This window comes from Castor canadensis, chromosome 1 (genome assembly GCF_047511655.1).
Source record: "Castor canadensis chromosome 1, mCasCan1.hap1v2, whole genome shotgun sequence".
Classification (NCBI taxonomy): domain Eukaryota; kingdom Metazoa; phylum Chordata; class Mammalia; order Rodentia; family Castoridae; genus Castor; species Castor canadensis.
The window spans coordinates 20,759,099-20,782,344 of NC_133386.1; the positions used below are offsets into that span (position 1 = coordinate 20,759,099).

Sequence of the window (23,246 nt, forward strand, 5' to 3'; positions counted from 1 at the left end):
CCCTGGTTCTCTAAGCCCCTCTTCATCTCATCACCTGGCCATGCTGCTCATCCTCCCATCTTTGCACCGCTACTTCTTAAAATCCTCAAGAAAGCTGCTACAGTCTGGATCTGGAGTTGCCCCAGGCCCATGTATTCAGCTTGGTGCTACTGAAAGTGGTGGAAACCTTAAGAGGGGACCTAATGGTTGGGAGTGTGCCCCGGAAGTGGATAGTGGGACCTCAGCCCCTTCTTCCTTTGTTCTTTTTTGCTTTCCTGCCATGAGTAAGCAGTTTGCTCCATGACGCAGTCCCACCATGATGAGCTGCAGGAGAATCAAAGCAAGGAAACTAGCCAATCGTGGACTGAAACCTCTAAAGCTATGACCAAAATGAACCTTCCTCTTTATAAGTTAATTATCTCAGCTATGGTTATCACAACACAAAGGCTCTACCAAGAAAGAAATCGTGGAAAATTGCCATGATGCCTCAAAACTCAGCTTCCATAAGGCATCTCTCATCTTTAATGCCTCAATCCCACAGTCCATCATGCCTGCCTCTGCGGCAACACTGCATCATAGGAGGCATATTTTCTTTAATCATACAATATCATTTTTTTCCTTTAAACATTATCTTCTTAGTCTATGAGTTCCTTAGTGATATTTGCATCCCCAATGACAAATGCAAGGCTCAAAAATATTGACCAAATCAATTAATCACTAGCAAAATTCAGCAACAACACGGAGGATAAGTTCAAGAGAAACTTATTAGAAATAGATGTCGTGAGTGCTAACTATGAATAGTCAGGACATACACTTGTCATAAGTACTGCCTCAGTTAATCCTCGTGACCATCCTCTGATATGACAGTTCCCATTCACAGAGGGGAAGCCTTGGCCAGAGACCTCTATAGAGTTCCCAAGTTTGTACAGCAGAAAATTGAAGAGCTGGGAGCTGGGAGAGTGGCTCAAGTGGTAGTGTGCCTGCCAAGCAAGCCCGAAGCCCTGAGTTCAAACTCCAGTACCACAAAAAAAAAAGAGAGAGAGAGAGAGAGCCGGAAGTTAGCACCAACACTTACTTCCCATGAAACTTCAGACAAGATATGTCATCTCTTCTCTCTCAGCCTCAGTTTCCAAAGCTGGACAATGGGTCTAAGCATTGCCTCAAACAGTAGTTATGAGGATCAAATGAGTTGATGTGTCATGGCACCAAACACTGCCACATCGTAATCTCCCAACCAAAGCATGCAAATTATTATTTGTCTCTTACCAAAACATACAAAAAACAGACTCACCAAAAAAAAAAACCATATGTCACATCACACTTGAATATTTTATCACATATTATAATAAAGAACTTGATAAAATATTAGACAAAATATTAGTTTATTACTGAAAAAAACACATCCTCCTCAGATTTAAAAGCAGTAGAAAAAAGTATCCTGAACATCTTAATTCAAAACTACTGATAACTAAAAATGGGAAATCATTTATGAGGTGGAATATATTTGGTAAAGCTAAAATTATATATTATATCTTTACTTGGCCTCAGAAAATAACTTCAAGTAATTTTAAATATAATAAATATGAATGTATATTCTGATCTTATATTCACTGGTAATCAAGTTTGCAACCAGTAGACACCCTCACAAACTCTGGGGCATTATACCATAATTTGACATAAAAAATGTATTTGTTATGCTACATCGAAGAAGAATTTTACTGATCAAAAGTAACTGACTTACAGGGTATACCAAACCCTTTGACACTGACGACAGCCTAACATGATGGATGGGCAATGCAAACTCAGTCAGTAAATGAGGGAGGGAAGGCCTGACCCTAACCCTAACCTTCAGACTCAAAGTCCACTGTGTTCTTTCAACTTCCCACCATAATCACCATATCATATGCACAGAAATAAAAAGAATACAGTTTTCTTTTTACATACATGAGATCAGAGTAGAAAATCAAGACTTTCTGGATAGCCTAAAAACATAGCTTGGAGGCATGTGGACTGTGCAGATCTTAAATGTCAGCAAACTTTCTATCATGATATCAGATGATCGAAAAACTCTTTGAACTCATGAGAATGTGTCTGCTAGAATGCTTCTACCAGAAACATGGTGACCTCTCTGGCTCAAATGATGCAGCTGAATGCGTCACCTTGGCTGCCGATCTTTCACTTCCGTCACGATGGCACTCCACCTCTGGTTCAAGCTTGCCACCTTGTCCTGCAGGAAGCTGCCATCCCCGGGGGAGAATTTCTGCACCACTCCATCCCACCTTTGGTTCACTGCTGCCAAACTAGGCTGATGGCTGCTGATGCCCTCTTCGAGGTCCTGCGACAGAGCACAACTCAAGATTAATTCCACTACTCGATGTCACTGTGCTGATGTGATGAATCCACCCAAGTATTGTAGCATCAATTTAAGTGTTAGAGAAACAAGTTCCTGCAAGGATACTTTATGACCATGAAAAGGCATTTTAAAACAACTTCATTACATTTCAAGGAACACACAAAATGGAAATCTATCTTGAAATCGAACCCACCCTCACTGAGAACAGAAATAGGACAGCTTACTAACATAAAGCAAGCATCAGCTATTTGTATGGAAGAAGAAACACCAATCATGTTTATTTAAAGTGAACCACTCATCTTCTTCCTTGCAAGCACTTAAAAACATACCTTAAAAAAAACAAGCAGAAAATAAACAAACAAAAAACCTCAATTACCCCCATATTCTTTTATGTCCTGCCATATACAAATAAGCCTCAATGTGCATTTTTGTGAGACATTGGTTCACTGTCCTACAAATTTTTAAGCAACAGATTAAAGGAATATTCTAAAGTAAAATTTAAATATTTATCTGTAACTCCAAAAAATAAAAAAGTGCATTAACATGTTTATGAGAAAAATAGAAGCATTCTCTTTAATTTCTCAGGAACCTTCTACAGAAAATATATTTTAAAAATTTAATAGAAAAGGAAATATTTTCAGCAATGATAAAACTGAAATTGTTTGCTCTCTAGCATTATTTGTAAAGGCCTATTGTTATTAACAGAACTGACTTCTCTGTTGTGTTGGAGTTCCCATGACTGAATTAATTTCCTTGTACAATTATCAAGGATACAAATCAAAAAAACATGCCTAAATGTTTAAGGACAGAAAACAGAGGTAAGGGATGTATCTATTTTTCTTGTCTTGAGTAAAAACTTTTATAAATGTTACTCCAAATATAAAATTTCCAAAGAGAAAATGGTTTAAGCAAAAACTTTAAAAAGTATTTCTCCCATAACCATTTTTTTCTTAAACCTTTGAAACTGGAACCTAAAACTGGAGCAAAAATTACAAATCATCTAATACACATGAAAAATTAAGATACTGGGTCCCTACTTCTGAAAGTCTCAGTAGCCTGTGCTAAGCATGGGCGCAGCCATCCTGGCAGGCCTCCCTCCTGTGAAGACACTCACCTCTTGGAGGGACCTGGCTTTTTCTAAGTCCAGGCTGCCATCTGGAGTCCAGGTATCTGCCAGTAACTCTTCTGCTTCTGTTATCCACCCTGCAAGGTCGTTAAGATCACAGTGGAACTGTCTCCATTCATCCACAGCCCTATCGAAGTAACTAGAGGACAAGAAACAAGATAAAATAGGTTTCCCAACTTTCCAGAACTGCTTAGAAGCAGTATTTCTGAAAAAAACCTCAAATCTCATTTAAATAAAAAAACCCCAGAGGATTATTGTTCTATAAGACCAAGATCCACAGTGGTTATGATAAGAATTCCTATTGAGAAATAAGCATCATGCCAAGAATGAAGCAATCTGTACACCCCACCCCCCACAGAAAAAACCGTGGTCCTTAGAAGAAATGGAGACACGAGAGAGTGCTCTCATGCAAGGACAGAGCAAGAAGGTGCCATCTACAAGCCAGTAAGAAAGGCCTCCCCAGAATCTAGCACTGCTGGCACCTTGACCTTGGTTTCCAACCTCCCAAACTGTGAAAAAATGTCTGTTCTTTAATATACTCAGGTTGTGCTTTTTGTTATGACACCCAAAGACTAAATGCTTCAGGTAATGATAAATCCTAAGTGCTCTATTTACCTGAATGTAGCACTGCACAGATCAGGCAATGAGACAGAGGGATACTGAGATTTCCACTTACACCCAATTCTTTTAGAGAAGAGATAAAGCAAAACTCTAGTTGCTTATCATATTCAAATACCCAGAATAAGTAGAAAAAGGCAAAGCTTTGTTGCATAGAATTCTAAGAAGTTTTTCCTGTTTTGTTGCTGTTGTGTTTAGAGTAGTAGAGCTAGGAGAGTTTTAAAAGAGATCTCTGAAATTTTAACAATATTAATAAAAGTTATATTTGATACAATAAAATTATTTGAAGAATCATAGAATGATCCCTGATCTCATAACCCCCTATATAATGGTTGTATTGACTTCTACCACAAAAATTATTTGTAAAATTCAACTACAATTTGTTCACTGCTCACAGGGAAACAACATTCTGTAGGAGAAAAATAAGAAGACTTCCAACGAAAAAGACACTAAGGCGATCTTCATTAGCATCTGGAAACATGTGCACTAATGACACAACACTCACAACCTCCAACTTTTGAAAGGCTGCAGTATTAAGTAGGAAATATTGCTGGAAAGGCTGGTCCAAAGATCTAAAGACCTAGAGAATGCAAACCTGTGTAGAAAAAGATCAGTATCACCATTGTAAAACATTAAATTTCAAATAAATCAAAGCAGTGTAATTATGAATTAAACTGAGAAGAGGTATAAAAACTGTCACTGTCTAACCATACAGGAGGTGTCAGGGAATCATGGTCCATGGACCTCCAAGTCCAAGCCTCACTGGACACCAGAGATAGCAGCTAATCTTTCTCATCTTTGCTTGGCTGTAACTAGTCCACAGTCACTTGGCCCCATGGCTTCCGGGCCCCTGTGTGGTATGGTAAGACAGAACATCACGGTGAGGAGCACGGGCTGGAGAAAAGTGACTTACTCATGATGGACAGGAGGTAGAGCAAGCAAGAGAGGAGGAGCCTGGGGACAAGATACACATGTGAAAGTGACACCCACAGTGACTCACATCCTCCAGCTAAGCCCGAGGCTCTGCTTCCTAATTTCCACAGCTTCCCAATAATACCCTCAATTATGAATCCACTGATGAGGCTAGAGCCCTCATTATCCAACCACTTCCCCAAATCCCATCAACTGGCAATCAAGCCTTCAACAAAAAGCCTTTGGTGGATCTAAATCATAACAAATCTAAATCATAATCACAAATCATAACAAGTTTGTGAGTGCATCAAGAAAACTCACTGTTAGGGCCAGGCATGGTAGCACATGTCTATAATTGCAGCTACTTGATAGGTGTAGATGAGAGGATGATCAGGGTTTAACGCCAGTATAGGCAAAGTTAGCAAAATCCTATCTCGAAAACAAGACAGGCATGGTGGCTCACATCTGTGGTCCCGCTACAAGGGAGGTGGAGATAGGAGGGTAACAGGCAAAGACTTGAGACCCTACCTGAAAAACAAACTAAAAGCAAAGCAAGTGGTACATCACTTGCCAAGCAAGCAAAGCCCTGACTGAGGTCAATCCCCAGTGCTGGAGAGGGAGAGGGAGAAGGGGAAGGAAAGGGGAAGGGGAGGGCAGGGGAGAGGAGAATGAGGGAGGGAGGGAGGGAGGAGGAAAGCGAAGAAGGAAGGAAAGAGGAAAGGAAGGGAGGAAGGGAGGAAGGAAGGAAGGAAAGAAAGAAGGAAGGAAGGAAGGAAGGGGAAAGCAACGGAGGGAAGAAGCAAGGGAAGAGGGAAGGGTGGGAGGAAGGAAACTTTATTTTCTTTTTAGAACATTCATTTTGAACACACGTAACATGTTAGAAATGAGGCTAACTGGGGAACACTGTTAGAGCTTCTAAGTTTTAACACCTGATACATCTTAAAATAAAATTCAGATGGAGCAAATGATTAAATGTAAATGAAAATCTGTGTTTACAATATGCGTAAATATTCATTCTTGTAGTGAAAAGGTAATTATCTGAATATAAAAGTTGAGATGAACCTATAACTATAAAAGCGGCAAAAATCTTAAAAAAACAATCCTGTTAGTTAGCCAGGGTTCAACAAAGACGCATTTCCAAATGGTGTTCACATGGATCCAGTAACCAATCTCACCAGGTAATCCAGTCATAAAATGGCTTCATCTAATAACCAAGCCTAACAAAATATAAGGATGGATAAGGGTGTTCATAAAAAGATATTCTCTAAATGTACAAAGAGAAAAATTTAAAACACAAAGGAATAAAGGCTGCTAAAAGCTAGCTCCTCAATGATTGGGAAGTCACATGAAATATGAAAATTAAAATTTTTTCTTTAAAGAATATGATGCTTGGAGCCTGGCACTGGTGCTCACACCTGTAATCCCAGCTACTAAGAGGCTGAGAGCAGAGGATCGAGGTTCAAAGCCAGCCTGGGCAAATAGTTCACGAGACCCTATCTCAAAAAACCCTTCACAAATGAAGGGCTGGTGGAGTGGCTCAAGGTGAAAGTCCTGAGTTCAAACCCCAGTACCACAAAAAAAAAAAAAAAAAAAATGACACCTAGTTTTGTGTCTGTGAAGATTTCCACCATTCTGTTAAATTTCTCTTACACAGCACTTACTTTACATTGGGATATTTTATATCTTATTTCCAGTACATTCACAGCTCCTGGCAAAAATCTCAACCGTTTTTCTTCCTGCCTATCCATAGGCCCACTGAGAAGCTAGCAGGAAAACATTCTACTGATCGGAAAGCTCCGCCAGGACTCGGGGTTATCTGTGGATTCCAGTTATCTGTGGCTGTCTCTGTTCTTCACTCACATTAATCATTGAGTGTGGGGAGAAAGTGAACATGAATGAAAATCCCTTTTCATTTTCTAAAGAAAAGAGACATGTTTAGATACTAAACGTCAAGGGTGTTTCCATATTATTAAGATACTGTGTTGTAAATGGTCGTCTGTGTGTGATCCAATTTCCCTTTAAGGTGCTATGCTTCTCCCATTTTATCAGACAGACGTGAACCACATTCTCAGTAATCTCCACGCACCCATGAACTTGTTCACGCTCCGTGAACCTGGAGGCTGATTTTTAACAGTCAAGCGCTCATTGAATTCACACGTACCCCTTATGACTGTCGTACATTCTGTTCACTCTGTCCCATTTTGCATTCAGCTGAGTGAGCATGTCTCTGATCTGAATGGCTTCAGGTCCAGAGGCTTCTAGGATGACATCCGGCTGCTTTTCATGAATGATTGCCACCTGCTCTCCAAGTTTGTCCAGTCGATCTTTGATATTCTAGAAACATGTTGTCATATGTTAATGAAAAACCCAGCAAAGTAACAGAAAGAATGAAACCACAGATGACCAAAAATTTCCATTGTATAACACTCACTTCAAATAAAAATTAGGTCAATGATTGTTGCTCCTGAAATCTAGAAACTTTTCTGTATAAATCCACTATTTTGGCCAAAGTGTGAGGAATCCTATAATACTACTTGCAGGTGGAGGGAATCCTCACAGAGGTTCCAAGTAGCAATTCAACAGGACATATGAAAAGCTTCACTAATATTTTATGATGGTGACTGTAATCCCTCAGCACTCAGGAGGCCAAGGCATCAAGGGATCAAGAATGTAAGGCCAGCCTGAGTTACATAGTCAGGGAACCTGTCAAATAAATAAATAAATAAATTCTAAGAAGGTACTAGTGTTTGAAGCTAGAATAACTTATGTCTTCAAATATCTAATAATGCCAGTTTAAATGACAGAATAAGCTACCAAACCTGTCAAGTCTATCCATGAGTTTACTGTGCCTTTATATATAAATGAAAATGATATAAAAGTGCTTGAAAAATTTAGAAGTGTAACTTACAATCATGATGCCATTCCATACCTCAACAACTGGCCAATCTTAAATCATAGGTGGCCGAATAAATGCTGACATTTTCAAATGACAATCAAGTTCACAAGACAAGAATGGGGTCTATGTTTATGTTTGATTTGTAGACTGTTTCTGCCAGGCTCAGTGGTACACACCTGTAATCCCAGCACTCGGGAGGCTATGGCAGGAAGATCAGGAATTCAAGGCCAGCCTGGGCTACATAGCAAGACTGTCTCAAAACAAACAAATTAAAAAAAAAAAAAAAAAGTCTCCAACATTACAAATAATGAATAACTGCATGCATAAAAATCCATACCCACGTTTTAAAAAATTTGGTCTTATTTCATTGGTAAATACATGAAAGTTTTACTACTCATATACATTACTAATTCCGAGGCACAAATTATCAAAGCTATAGACCAGTAAGTAAGCACAATAACAAATTCCTTGCTTCGTTTCTGTATTCACTGTGGCCATTCTGATGCAGTGCCTGGCGATTTACCTTCAGAGCATTCTCCCGACAAGAGAAGTCCTCATACACAGTGGTGTTCAGCTCAGGAAGACCAAACAGTAATTCCACATCATGCATCCTACGTGAAACTTTGTTAATTTCCACCAGATAATCTGCAGGGACAGGTGACAGCCTGATTTCAGAAGCAAGTTGACTCGTCTCTCTTTGTTGAATAGGAACTGCCTGTAAAATAATAATAATAATAATGTACATACCTCAAACTGTCCCCACAGTGATTACTAGCAAACTGAAAAACAAATGGCAGGTTATTTCATGGGGGCATTCAAGATTTTAAAATCTTATTTCTAATTTTTGATATTAAACTCACATTCCTACAGAAACGCTTAACACTTTCTTCTCATTTTCATCTACGACCTGGGGTCAAACAACATAAATAAGTTAATATTCAAAAGGTTTTGCTGACTAGAGGCGTGGCTCAAATAGTAAAGCACCACCTAGCAAACACAAGGCCCTGAGTTCAAACCCCAGTACTACCAAAAATAAAGTGGAAAGGATTTTCTCTAAGATCTATGCCATCTAAACTCATTCAGCAAATAGGAAACACATTCATTCCTTCCCCCAAGATGTCAGGGAACTGAGAATATGATGCCTGCCAATCGCAAAGTTCTGAAGGAAATAAACCATTTTGAGATCATTATTATTTCACTCTTAAAAATACCCATTCAGTTAAACATGTCTGGGCCTCAATGTAGAAAACATAACTTAAACATACTTTCAAAATACAACAAGCTGGCCTGGCTATACACACTACTCAGGAGGTTGAGGGAGGAAAACCGCTTGAGTCCACGGGTTCAAGACCAGTCTAGGCAACATACCAAGACCTCCAGCTCAACTAAATAAATAAAAATAACATCAGAAATGCAAGGAAGATTTTGATGAAATTAATGTCCAGGTAGTTCTGTATATAATTGTAACCTTTGAGAACAATTCTATGGGGCATGGATATCCTATGTAAAACAATGGATCTACTAAACGCAGAGGGCTGAGGCCCCATGGCCCCTCATTTGACCTAATGAAGATTCTGGACCCTCTGCTCTGCACTTTCTAAAAACAGAGTACTCTCTGGCACAGGCCTCTAAGCCTCCAGGAGTCAAGTTCTTTATTCCTAGAGGCTAGAATTTAACAGACATTGTCTTCTACTTGCAAATGGCCACAGGGCAACTACTTATGAATTAAGGTAGCATCTTGGCACTTCCATTTCTTTACTAAACTTCTAAAATGGGATATCCATCCGAACAATCAAAGGCAATAATGGAAATGATCACAAATACGTGCTCATTCAGTTAGTGATCTTGAAAATGACTAAATTCCAAAAAGAAACCAAGACTCAAGATTAAAAGGCACTGAATGGGTAGCACCGCGCTGAACTCCGAGGTCTCTGTTTGCTGTCTCCTAGACTTTGATAAGATACTATTTTAACAATTGATGGGCATTCTGGATACCCAGGCCTGAAGCAAGCCTACAGATTGTGACATGATCAAAGGATTAATTATATTTTTCTCTAATACTTTATTCTCCTAATGTCACATGTTCAAATTTTAGTCAGAAAGCATTTATAGATATGAACCCATCAGATGTCTAAGAAAGCAAATCTAATTTTTAAGCAAGTTTAAAACAATGATAAAATAATGTATCTACCCAGAAACCATTTCTAAATAAAAATATTCTAATTTTTTTTTAAAAAGCAGTCTAATAATACTTCTTTTTAGCTTTTCCTTTCAAATACACCTTTTTTTTTTGGAAATCACAAATGAGGCTCAATTGTTCCTTCCCTCAACTGTAAGGAAAAAAAAAAAATAACTCAACACAAACTGGTTGGATCTACTTTCAGTAATCATGTCAAAGAGGTAAACAGAAAAGAAAGTCATCCTGAGAGCCTTCCCATCCCTTAGAACTAGGTCTTACTGGGAGGTTGTCTGTTCCTCCAAGACCAAAGCTGGCTCCAGATTTGCAGCTGCTTGACACTGAATTTCATGATACTTTTCCACATTTAACATCACTGGATTCACTATATGCTAGAATTTCTTTCTTTTTTTTTGCCATAGTAAATATCATTGAAAGCCACTTTTTTGCATCACTGCCTATGACAAAACCAGGGATGCCAGAATGCCTCCTTGGTTGTATTATTTGCCTTGTCATTCTAGGCCACATGAACCTGAGGCAGGATGAACTAGGGTATTATAAAGTCCTCACCTCAAAAAAAAAAAAAAAATCACATTCATCAAGACCATGACTTCTATTTGGACCACAAAGACAGTACGGGGCTTTTCTGAGCCTTCATACTCTTGCCGAAGCAGAGCAGCTCAAGATGTGCTTTCTAGCCCAAAATAGATTTCTTCCCCCTGGAAAGTGATTAATCAAATGCCAATAGGAGAAAAAGACATCCTTGGGATCTGATTAGACTTTGCTTCAGGATAATTTTATTTTTAAAGAATTCTGCCAGGACACAAAAACACAAATAGACTACAGGTTAGTACTGAAGTGAGACGGTATTACAGGATGTGACCCATCCACAAATCCACACACACCCACCTGGTTTTTAACAAAGGCACCCAAAACATACAATGAAGAAAAAGACAGCCTCTTCAACAAATGTTGCTGGGAAAACTGGGTAACTGCCTGCAGAAAATTGAAACTAGATCCGTGTCTGTCACCCTGGACAAGTATCAACTCAAAGTGGATTAAGGACCTTAATATAAGACCCGAAACTTTGAAGCTAGTGCAGGAAAGAGCAGGGAATACGTGGGAATTAATAGGCATAGGCAATAACTTCCTAAATAGAACTCAACTGGTTCACAACTAAGAGGAAAGACTGACAAATGGGACTACATGAAATTAAAAAGCTTCTGCATCACAAAAGACATAGTCATCAGGTTGAAGAGGCTGTCCACAGAATGGGAGAAAATCTTTGCCCACTGAACATCTGACAAGGGATTAATAACCAGAATATGCAAGGGGCTCAAAAAACTAAACTCCCCCAAAAATCAATGAACCAACTTAAAAAATGGGCAAATGAACTGAAAAGAGCTTTTTTAAAGGAAGAAATACAAATTGTCAAAAAACACAAGAAATGTTCAACATACCTGGCCATAAAGGAAATGCAAATCGAAATGTTGGCAAATATGTGGGGAAAAGAACCTTCATACATTGTACAATGTAAATTAGTACAACCACTATGGAAAACAGTAAGGAGGCTCCTTAAAAAACTAAAAATAGAACTGCTCTATGATCCAGCAATACCACTCCAAGGGATATACCCAAAGGAATGTAAGTCAAGATATAATAAAGACACTGGCACCCCCATGGGTCTTTTTATTTTCATGTTCATTTTCATTTTCAATTTCATTTTATTGCAGCACTGTTCACAATAGTTATGCTATGGAAATAGCCAAGATGCCCTACAACTGATGAATGGGTTAAGAAAATGTGGTATCTATATACAATGCAATTTTATTCAGCCATGAAAAAGAATGACATTTTGTTGTTTTCAGGAAAATAGATGGAACGGGAGAACATCATCTTAAGTGAAGTTAGGCAGGTTCAGAAAGCCAGAGGCCACATGTTTTCTCTCATATGTTGAATATAGGCCCAATACACATAGAAATACATACAGAACATGCATCCATAAGTGGGACTGGTAGAGCAGATAAAGGGAGGAGGAAAAGAAGGAAAGAAAGATAGTGAATAATGATGAAGTACACCACATCATCAAGACACAAGGAAACTCGCTGAAACTGTTTACACAGGATAGAGCTCTAGTAATGGAGGGGGTGGTTAGGCTGACTTAAGCACAATGATGTACAGGTAAAATAACAAGGCAAAAATCCTACTAAACAACAAACAGAAACCTAAAACGAAGGACAAGAATGAAACAGGTCACACTAAACAGAGGGATCTAATGGGAGTGGAGAGTAAAAGAAAGAAGTAAAGAAGGTGAAAATGTTTGATGTACTTTCCATACCAGAATGAATATAGAAATCAGCATAAGAGGAGGACTAAGGTAGAAGGGAGAAAAATGGAGGGATGAACCAATTTGGAATACAATACAGGTATATATAGAAATGTCATAATGAAACTCTCTGTATAGATATTGTAAACAAAAAATGTCTTTTTTTCAAAAATGGAGAACAGGAAGGTAAAACAAGTCCTGTCTGGTTGGTACCAGTGGGGAGGGAAAGGATATAAGGAAAGGGTGTAGGAGGGCGAGTACAGTTGAAATATTACGTACTCATGAATGAAAACGGAAAAAAGACATGTTGAAACTGTTCTGAGACTGGGGGGAAGGGGTGAATTTAACTAAGATATATTGTAAGCACTTTTGTAAATGTCACAGTGTACCCCCAGTACAACAATAACATGATAATAAAATTTTTAAAAAACCTCTATTAGGACACAGAAACAAAATAGACTGTAGGTCAGTACTGAAGTAAGACAGTATTATATGATGTGACTCAACTCCTACAGTAAACTAAAGTCCATACTGATGAAAAAGTTTGTTTTGTCTATTTTAGAAACTTTTCTAAGTTTTGTCTTATCAACCAGGGCTGACAGAGTGGCTCAAGTGCTAAAGTGCCTGCTAGCAAGCATAAGGCTGAGTTCAAACCTCAACACCACCAAAAAAAAAAAAAAAATTTATGTATTAAAAGTCTAAAAGTTATGTCTACTTTGGACCAGTAATCCATTAATAATTCCAAATCCTAGGCCTAAAGATGAATGAGATATGACCTGAATCTTTTAAGAAGTACCAGGAAAGAAAAGTTATTTTTAAAAGCAGCAATAAAGCAAATAATTAGAATGCAATTTGGTAGATGGTAGAAGTTAAAAAAAAAAAAAAAAAAAGAGCTAAGTCTTAAAAAGATAAAGCCTTTTTCAGATAAAATGTAAAGACAAACCCCACTCCAGGAAATTGAATAAAAACAGCAGGAGAACAGAGGTGCTAAGGCATATGCTGGTATTTAGGAAAATATAAAGAAATCCAGCAGTTATGCTATGTAGGAAAGGAAAGCAGATCAAAAAAGAGGTAGCCAGGGGTCAAGTACATCATTACATCATTAATTCTACACTTAAGTTATACTCTAATAAAGCTGTACAAAATTCACCGAAAACTTGTCACACAAAAATCTTTCTCCCAAAAATAAAAATTATGCAAAGTGGAAAAGGTATATCATTATGCTGATGAGTGTTGCACTTGAAGATTCTCCTGTATTTTGCAACATTTTTCTCAAGAATTTCTCAGGTAAAGGAAAGGCACAACTAGCCATTACTTTGGGGAAAACCATGCTGCAGAAGATATCGAAGACATGCCACAATTAGAAAAAGTAGACATAAAAAAAAACAGGGACATACAGCATACTAATATGAGAAGATCATAAGTCTGAATTGCAGAAACTTCAGTGAACCAGGAGAAAGTAAGTCCCTTTCCCACAGTCCTAAAACAAGCAACCTGGTAGCGTTCAGGTGCAAACCTACAGCTGGGTTCATTCAGCCTGGTCATTTTGATTCCTCTTTGACATGGTATGTGAAGAACACATACCATACTGAAGTTTCCTCCTTCAGAGACTGATGAGGTTTTAAGGTAACTATCTACAATTGGAAATAAAGTAGGAAACCCAGAATGGAAAAGCAGGGAGATGGCAAATTTAGTTTGGAAAATATAGGACTGCAGAACATGCAGACAGAGACATCAATAGTCAGCAAGCCAAGACACTGCAAATCCACTCAGATTCCAAAATTATCAAATAAAACTGGTCTACAGGAATTACCAAAAAACAGACCCCGTGGAGACACTCTGGGGGACACCAGCACCACTTAAAATCCAGCTGGGAAGGGCTTCCCTAAAAAAGGAGCCAGTAGTGAATCCTGTTCTAGAATATAAATCATAGTTTATCTGTTTCACAAATTTAATTATTGTGAGCTAGAAATTGTGTTGTTGTACGAAGAAGGCCACATCACATATAAAGTAAAGAACTGAAGGAGGCAGCCACTACTGAAAGGGACAGGTTTCCTTTAGATTTCATACATGATCAGAAATCTGAACAAGATGGCCAATAATAAGGTTTTACATTTCTATTTCTTTTCCACCTGCCCCATCCAAAAATATAAACATATCTAGCAAAGCACATAAGAAAGGAGATAATAGCCCATTGGCTTGTTGGTTTTAAAGTGTCCATAAACGTAATATCAAACATCTGAACGTCAAGAGCTGAGTGAGTTATTTTAATAGTCAGAAATTCCTCCTATCATATCACCTTTATTTTGTTGTATCTTGTGTGCAAAAGTAACAAGTGCAAACGGATTGTTTCTTTCTTATTATCTTCCATAGGCTGATGTAACATTTGTTCTCCTCTTTGCAGAACTTCCTCTATCTGGGCTCTCTTCTCATCCATCTGAATAGTTAAAGAAAAAAAATACATTCAAAAAGGAAAACAGACAGAGGCACTTACTGCTATCAACACCAAGAGGGAGAACTAACCTGCAAATGACAATGTAGGTCAAGCTGTGTTCATGAAAATGTTCAAACGATTCATGGTTCTCTTAAACCACTAAATTATTTTTAAGTAAAATATCCCAAAGCTAGTTTAGCATACACTAAAGATAATTTTCAGTGAGAAAATGTGGGGTATATGTGTTTTAAGTATTACATGAATTGCTTGAAAGATCTTACACTGACACTCAGAAAATCACGTGTGGATTTCTTCTGTCATGATTTGGGGGTACTCACTATCAATGTAAAAATATAATTAAATGAGAACATGGTTTTGAAAAGAACCAACCTTTTCTTCGTCATCCCTGGATTCTGAATGTTTTTCCACAACTTTCAACATTATTTCAAGGTCGTTTTCTAACCTTTCCAAGTCTGAAGAAGGTACACCAACTCCAACTGTTTCAGTAGTGACCAAACATTGGTATGATAATGGTTCCTGACCAATTAGCAACTGTGGAAGGAAAAGATGTCTCTGAAAGTATATTCTCACTTGACTTTCCATAATTAACCAGAGAGCTGGAGTGTCAAGAAAGGAACTAGTATTTATTTGAATGACTTTAATTTCACTCATTCTTATAGCAATGACTTTACTAACCTAGGCTTCTCTGAATTACTCATTTTCCAAACTATATCCAGGTATGTGAGGTGACATGTAATGTGTGACTGCCTGCAGTACAGTGTGGTGGATTCTAAGATCACATACAAACAGTAGGAAATAGGGCCATAGTCGAAAGTCATCACTGCCATGGCCACAGAATGGAAGAATGGTCATTCACTTCCCAGTGCAAGGACACCCCACAGAATGTCTCCCAGTCAAGTTTGCCCCAAATTCTCCATGGATTTGGATACTCAAATTCCAAAGAATACATTTCTAAATGCAGCATTTTCAGGTATCTATATAGAAAACCATCACAGCTGTATAACTGAAAGTCAGCATAGCAATTTTAATAAAACTAAAGGTAGGAGAATCACATAGTGTGAGGAAACAAGCACTATCCTGATTATGGACGTACACTTGACACCAACTTTCTATTCGGCTGTTAGGAGAGTTATTCAACAGGTTTTACGAGCACAAATTACACAACCAGGGAATTCTAGAAATTGATCCTAACAGCATAATAAGAGATAAGAAAATATGTATAAGATGATTTTAACAAATGCACATTCATAAAAGCACAATAAAAGTAGAAAGTTGACTTAGGAAATTATAACAGAGCAGAATATTCTACTACCATTAAAGACCATTTCAAAGAAACATATATAAAACATTGACATTTTAATTTCGTATACTTATGAATAAAAATAAACATATATGACATAATGTTTGCAAAGGTTATTTATGGGGATGATGAGAATTTGTCTCTTTATACTTCCTTTCACCCCATCCCCCCGTATCCACCTGTGTCTTATGCATTATTTCTCATACCAAGAAAAATTTCCCATAGATCTACTATAAAGGATAAAATCAACTTAATTCAGAAGGTTAAGAGATAAGGTTAAGGGTAAGGAAGACAAAAACTAAAGCAAGGGTAAGGAAGACAAAAACTAAAGCAAGGTTTTTGTTTATTTTCTCTAAATCATGAATGATCTAAGTATATTCCTAGGCTATGGAAAAAGTTTTGCCCTATTATATCAGATATTCCAAATTTTACATATTTATTTAATCCCTGCAAAAAAAATCTTGATCCTTCTTTAAAAATTTCAATATACAACTCTCTAGAAGTTAAATTAACTAAATAGTCAAAAAATGGTATCCTTAGTATGGTGGAATGGCTCAAGTGGTACAGCACCTGCCCAGCATGCATGAGGCCCTGACTTTAAACTCAGTACCATAAATAAATAAATAAATAAATAGCATCCTATCAGTCAAGAGCCTTAAGAATTGAAAATCCTATGATTCCTCATAGTGAAAGCCAGCTAGGCTTTTAATCCACCAAACTACAAAATGTCTTCATCTTTTAAGTTTAAGATTTACTGATGTTCAAACTCTACACCAGGCCTGAAGAACACTAAAGTGCTTGCGTTCTTCACCTTATAAAATGAAAATAAAAAAAGAATGGGAAAGGTGTGTGTGTGTGTGTGTGTGTGTGTGTGTGTGTGTAGCATAAACGCTTTTTGTAAAGGAAAGCTCTTATTTAAATTAATAAGGCTGCTTTTAAATTTATAAAATCAGACAGTATATTTCTCCATAAAATCTAAGTTGTGAAGTTACTTATAACTTTCAAATTTGTCAACATGTAAAGCACAAATAAGCGTGCTTAATATGAGCACATATATAAAAGTCTAATTTATGGAATCATGGGTTTAATACCCGTGCCTAGCTTGGGACTTCATCTCATTATTTCATGGCCTATCCTAACCTTCAAAACTTTTTCTCAGATGGTTATTGTTTTGACAGTAATTTCTCCCTATATGCATAATCACAGAATAAATGACAACAAACATCTTCCATTCAAACAAAAAGTGATTAAAATCATTTTAATTAAAAAATTCTTATGCATATATTATCTTTCATTAGGACACATCCCTGTGGGGAAAAAAGTTTTCTACAAGGAGACAATTACTCACTTTGGCACTTTTGATGTGTTGAGACACCTTTTCAAAGTTTCTGTTCAGTTCAGCTAATTTCGGTTCTACAAGCTCTCTGCTTGCACTGCCACGTGCATTCATCAAACTAACGGCTTGATCACGGACATTTCCAACCTGGAGGCTGGCATCGTCCAGCTCAGAAACCAAACGCTAATTGTGAAAAAAAAAAACACACACACAAAATTATCCCATGGGAAAAATCAAAACGCAACATGGGTGTGATGCTTACTGAGAACTAAGTTTCTATAAATGTGTGAAATTTCTCCTAAGAAAGATTTCAGCACAATTAACAAGAGTAAGAACTGTTCATATAAAATTCACTAGAAATCTCACTTTCTCTCACCCAAATAAATGTACATGAATCAACTGTATGGAAAGAACACACACACCAGTAACCCAGAGCATCCCACAAGTGATGACTACAGCAGCAAAACATTCCAGCCCCAAATATGTGGCTGATCCTCCAGGTTCGGGTTTGCTACCTGCACGATTTCTTCCCTTTTACTTGCTGGTTTTTTCTCAATTTCATCCAACAGAGCTTCGGCTTGATAAAGCCAGGTACTTATGTGGGCGACATTCCCATCAAATACTTCCAGCTGGCTTTGATGGTTCTACAAAGGAATTGATAAAATGCTGACACAATCATATGAAATATTTAAGATGATAACCTTAGAAGCGATTTAGAAGGCCTAAAGGAGCAAACTGCATGCTGCATTTAAAGACAGGTTTCCACTCCCTGCAAAGCTCTTCTTTAGTGAATAAATCTCAATCCTAAAGCTGCATAGCTATGGCGAAGCACTTTTTTAAATGATTTGATTTAGAATTCAACACGATAGGAAGATGAAGTAGAATAAACGACCCAAAGTTTCTTGTCCAATTTTATTTCAACTTTGTCTCTGATTCTTCATTCTTATATCACAACTAATCTCATTTGTCTCCCTCAGTCATATTTTTTCAAACTCATGTATTATGACTAAGGAAGTACTATAAAGGAATGATGGAAATGTGAACTGAGTAAGATTCTGCCTGCTGGCAGACCCGGTGCACTTTGAAGACAGGGTCTGTCTTTTCTCCTCGCTGCACTTAGCACTACTCCTGGCCCACACCTCAGGAGTGTTTCCTGAAAGAGGACACACAACAGACAGTGTGACTGAGAGAATGGACTTGAAAACAGAAGCTAACAGGTGAGCAGATTAAAACCAGGAAGAGCCAGTGAGATGAGAAATTAGAACTTGACCAAAAAGGGTGAGGCTAGGGTCATGATGAAACTGACATTCGAAAGCTGTATTTTACAGGATAAAGGAAACCAGGAAAAACTTAGAAAAGTCGATGAAAGGAAACAAGTTATTACTCTACAAAATGGAAAAGCCGCTGAAAAACAAAATATGATCTAATAAATGATATGAAAATGTGTATATATCTTATAATTTAAGTTTATAGATTGTATGTACATAATATATGTGACATACAAATATTTAAATTGAGTAACTAAATATACATAATTTCTGTTAAATTTTGATATCTTCTACAATTGTAATACATTAAGATATTAAATATTACTATATCCGTTTATTTTAATATGTAATAAATTACTTTTAATGTATTTAATATGTTAAAATTATGTTAAATATCTATTTAAGGTTATATATTTTATGCACATGTAGAAAATGAAGCTTAGTGACATTAAATAACTTGCCTGAGGTCATGCAGATTGGACTGGGATATAAATCTGTGACAGATCAAAGCCTTAGCCAGTGACCCTAACCACTCTATAGCTTAACAGACTTGAATAAATGCTTAGTCACATCACCATTTTTTCTCATTTCTACCCATTACCTGGTAATTCTATTAATTAGATAAAAGTTCTATCAGATAAGTCAGAATAGAAGAATAATATATAAATAATAATTCTCTTCTGAGAGGAAGGTGGAGTTGCTACACTCATTGTTAGAAGAGGGCCAAAATTCCACTATGAAAATTAAATATTCAATTTCCATGAAATAATTAACGATATAATGATAACCAAAAACTAACATACTTATAACATTTAACAATTATTATGACCCTAACGATACTTAAAATCATTACAAATATATGTTTTACATATATTTGTATAAGACTATTACATGTTTTAAGTCACTCAATGGTCACAAAAATACTAGGAGGTTAAAGTATAATAATGCCCATTTCACAGATGAGACAGCTGAGGCATGGAGAGCAATTAACTAACTTCCTCCCAGCTACTAATCAAAAATCTTATGCCTACCATCAGATGCTAAAACCTGTGCTCGTAACTAGTACCCTATTATTAGGCATCATAAAGATTACATATACAGCACATATAGATGCATATACCTCTATAAAAGTATGAAGACTAAATACTATCCAACATCATTAAAATGAAACACATGGAGCACATTTACTTAAATATTAAAGTACATATTTCCATCTGTACCACTAATATTTTCTTAGTTAACAGAGATATTAACAGTAACTGGCTTGTTTCCAGTTACTACCTCTTCAAGGGAGAAATAAAATGTAGTCTACTGAAATTAATTCACAAGAACACAGGACTTAGAATCCTTATCAAAGCTGTGTGCACGTAAAAATAATTAAAGGAGAGAGCTGTCACCACTAACGGTCCCCAGCAACCTACCAGCAAGGTGTTGCACCAATCCTCGGTCCAGGTGCGCACTCGGCTCCACCCAGCATTGAGAACACAGAGTCTCTCTTCTAAGACAGGCTGGCTGCCCGAGATCAGGTTCTGGAGGGTAGCACTGCTCTCCGTGATGGCATTTAAGTCAGCTTTTCTCTTTTCAAGATCCTTCAGAACATTCTAGCAAATAAAAACACCAGACCCACTCAATCTTTCAGAGTATTAGATAATTTACATAACCTTATTTTGTAATGTTTCTTCCCATATCCACAGCACTCCGTGGCTCCCTAGATAATCTGCAATACGTCCACGCTTTACAAAACTCCACTTGTTGATGTGGTAAGCATTCTAAAGTTCCAAATGAAAATTAAAATGTGTCATTAAGCCAATATGGAAGAATGCAAGAATTTCAGAGGTGAAAATTTTAATTATTTAAGTATAAATTCCATTTATTACAAACACCAATTAACTTCACCACAGCTCCAGATATAAAGACTCAGTTTCATTTTTACTAACTGCAAGCTAGCAAAGAAAAAAAATATTCCAGAACTCAAAATTCTAAAAAGTGCATCATAAATTTACCTTCTAGAATACTGGAAGAACCAGTGGTGTGTACCATACTTACTTATAAGGACAACATTGTGTAAATAGGTGACTTCATAAATAATCAGTTATATTAATATGACATCTTAAGTGAGTCAGAGGAGAACTGGCAATCTAAGCTTAGGTCTACCAGCTGCCAAAACATGGAAAGATACGCCTGTGGATAATGCATGAAGATAATTCTGAAGTGTGACCAGACAAAGTGTACATTCACAGAAACACAAAGTGTGCAGAAATACCCAAGGGAAATGTATAATTATCTACTTTATTATTAGTGCTGTGGTTGTACCTTGAAACTATTGCACCTTCTTAAACCAACATTTACACCGGTCATTAAGAGTTCAAGTCTGTATTTCAAGATCGCTAAATCACATTGAGTACGCACCGAAATTGTAAGTCCACAAGTGAGTTGAAGTTTAAACACTGACTTGTACATGTCAGTTCCTCGTCACTTAGGAGGATACTAAGATCCGTCTTTCATGCATCCTTTTCCACCAAAGGGAAAAAGGAAGAATACCACAGCCATGCTCTCTACACTCAAGACTCTGCATGTCTTCAGTGGTTATGCATCAATTGACTAAAATATTCTATAAGAACTGTGAGAAATTATTCAGCACAAGTCATTAAATTTAAATATATACACAATCCTAATGCATTTTATAATGAATAAAATATTGAAAATAATGATATTTAATCTATGGAATAGCAATGCTACTTAAACTTTCATTAAAAATAGTTTTACATAATCTTTAAGTATAAAAACACTAAAATAGTATTAAAAATGTTCCTTAAATCTGAAAACACAATGTTGAAAAATGAGTATGTTTCCTGCTGATGCTTAACTTGAATTATTTCAAATTTATACCAAGATTAAATGGAAATATAATAATACACATAATTCTATGAAAGAAAAACTTGTCATTATTTATATTTTACCTTAAAAACTGATAAGAATCAACTGGAAACAAATTGAAATTATGAGAAGAGAGAGCTGGATAATCAAATATTAAATATATGAAATTCAGTATCACCTATGTACTATGAGCAATTAGTAACAAAAGAAAAAAAGCCTAGCAATAAAATAAATATGTAAGAATAAACTTCTTTGAATATATACATGTTTATGAGGAAGAAAATCTAAATTTTTGTAGGATGTGAAAGAATTTGGGAGGGAATATGAGACAAACCACATTAATAAAAAGACTTAACAAGTTGTTAAATCCCCTCCAACAAATTTATAAATTTGAGGTAATTCAAACCAAAATTTCCAACAGAATTTCTTTTAAAAATTTTGAGAACAGTAATTCTAAACTTCATATATAAGAATATATGCCAAAAATAAGCATAAAGATAGGGAACCCTTAACTAGAATTATGATATATCATAAGAACTTTTGTAAATGCCACAGTATACCCCCACTCAGCACAACAATAAAAAAAAGAGACATATTCTAAAACTAGTTAGACAGCTGAAGAGCTGGTACAGAGACCAGACCAGTGGAGAAGAAAGCAAGGAAAAGAAGCAAGTAAATCAGAGCAGATGAACCTGGCATGCTAAGTCAGTGGGTAAGACTAATTAATCAATAAACAGTGCAAAGATCACTGGTTCACTATATACAGACAGGTGTATATAGTGACCTAATAGTACACAACCCAACACACTCCAGAGGATGAAAGGTAAAAAAGATGAAAGTATAAAAGGGCTCAAAGAAACCATAAATAATTATGTAAACAAATAATTTACCCTGGAGTAAAGTTGGTTTTACTAAACACTAAAGGCAGAAATAAGAAAAAAATATTTAATTCTTTAAAAATACATAATAATGGTATTTGTGAGGTGCTCCAGCACCTCAAAAAACAAAAACATGACACATTCTAACTAGGCAAGGTGTCACTCACCAAGGAGGAGGCAGGAGGATCAAGAGCTCGGGGTCAGCCTGAGCTACACAGCAATACCTTATCTCAAACAGCCAAGGGCTGGAGATGTAGCTCTGTGGTTGACTGCTTACTTCTCATATGCAAGGCAAGAGCCTGGTACAATCTCCAGTGCCACAAAAAAAATAATAAAATTAAATTTTAAAAAGTTAAAAAGACAGAAAGAAACTACAATGGCAAGAAAATTGTTTTTGTAATAATACACAACACACTAGGCACTAATATTCATAAAAGATAAAGAGCTCTAAATTGACCAACCAGGGGACACGGAAATGGGGTGTAGAAAACAGTAACAGAGGGGTGAGAGAGGGTAATGGCCAAAGAACATTATATGCCTGCATGGAAGTGTCACAATGAAACGTCTTTGTACAATTAGTACACACTAATAAAAGATTAATTAATTAACAGACCAATAGCAATAGAAAATGGTCTCAGTTACAAGAAAAAGTCTGTTTTAAAGAGAACTACAGGTGGCCTATAAGCTTACGGAAAGCGTCCTAACTAAATAACCACAGCACAATGCTCGGAGCTGTAGTGAAAACA

The 23,246-nt window shown here is 36.7% G+C and overlaps 1 protein-coding gene across 6 annotated transcripts in view; it reads right to left on the reverse strand.

Moving 5' to 3' along the window:
- Positions 1–23,246, reverse strand: part of Utrn (utrophin) — a 521,188-nt gene that overhangs the window by 272,946 nt on the left and 224,996 nt on the right. For all 6 annotated transcript variants that reach the window (XM_074072723.1, XM_074072717.1, XM_074072708.1 and 3 more), the window contains 9 exons: positions 20,167–20,346; positions 17,993–18,121; positions 17,490–17,660; positions 15,211–15,372; positions 14,686–14,823; positions 8,408–8,599; positions 7,150–7,322; positions 3,447–3,597; positions 2,139–2,314 (listed from right to left, as the gene is read on the reverse strand). In XM_074072723.1, coding sequence (XP_073928824.1) covers positions 2,139–2,314; positions 3,447–3,597; positions 7,150–7,322; positions 8,408–8,599; positions 14,686–14,823; positions 15,211–15,372; positions 17,490–17,660; positions 17,993–18,121; positions 20,167–20,346 — 1,472 coding nt within the window. The remainder of the gene's footprint in view (positions 1–2,138; positions 2,315–3,446; positions 3,598–7,149; positions 7,323–8,407; positions 8,600–14,685; positions 14,824–15,210; positions 15,373–17,489; positions 17,661–17,992; positions 18,122–20,166; positions 20,347–23,246) is intronic.